The 611-nt window shown below is 54.7% G+C and overlaps 1 protein-coding gene across 1 annotated transcript in view; it reads left to right on the top strand.

The window, feature by feature from the left end:
• Positions 1–453: 453 nt before the first annotated feature.
• Positions 454–611, top strand: part of INTS3 (integrator complex subunit 3) — a 54389-nt gene continuing 54231 nt past the window's right edge. The window contains exon 1 of the mRNA XM_006159816.2: positions 454–516. Coding sequence (XP_006159878.1) covers positions 487–516 — 30 coding nt within the window. The 5' untranslated portion in view covers positions 454–486. The remainder of the gene's footprint in view (positions 517–611) is intronic.

The following is a 611-nucleotide window of genomic DNA, read 5'->3' as shown; positions in this document are numbered from 1 at the left end:
ACTCCTGCCCCCAAAACCCAGAGAATGGGGAAACACCCGGTAGGTGATTTCTCACTTTCCCTCTCACTGTGTCTGCCTATCGTTCTCTAATTTGCACAAGTGGGCCTATAATTTTCTTTTTTTGGCAAAGTTCGGCAGGTAAGTGCACTTGTAGGAGCTCACACATTTGCCGTGTGATGCATATTCAGCTCTAGGAGCTGGCTCCATACCACTTGATAGTGCCTCCCTGGGATGGCTGAAGAGCCCCAGCTCCTTTCTCTCGCCTCGCACTGCTAATTCAAACGTAAGTTCCGTGTCTTGCGAAGCCACCCAGGAACACTACACCCCAGTTACCGCACCCACCCAAGTTCTAGAAAGGAAGAAAAAAGGGGAAACACTGCGCACGCGCGTCAGAAAGCGCAGGCGCAGCCTCGCTTCTTCCTGAAAGCCTCGTACTCTCGCTCCACCCCGGGGACGACCGTCCCGCCCCCCCAGCGCAGAGGAGAGATGCGATTGGTCATGCTAGATGCTCGTCAGGTCAGGTTCCCTTTTCTTCAATATAATTGGCAGCTGGAGAGAAGGCCACTTCGCCGACGTTTGCCTGCGCCTTGGAGACTCAGCGCCGCCGCAGA

This window comes from Tupaia chinensis, unplaced genomic scaffold (assembly GCF_000334495.1).
Source record: "Tupaia chinensis unplaced genomic scaffold, TupChi_1.0 Scaffold000659_1, whole genome shotgun sequence".
Classification (NCBI taxonomy): domain Eukaryota; kingdom Metazoa; phylum Chordata; class Mammalia; order Scandentia; family Tupaiidae; genus Tupaia; species Tupaia belangeri.
This window is presented reverse-complemented; position numbering and strand designations above follow the sequence as displayed.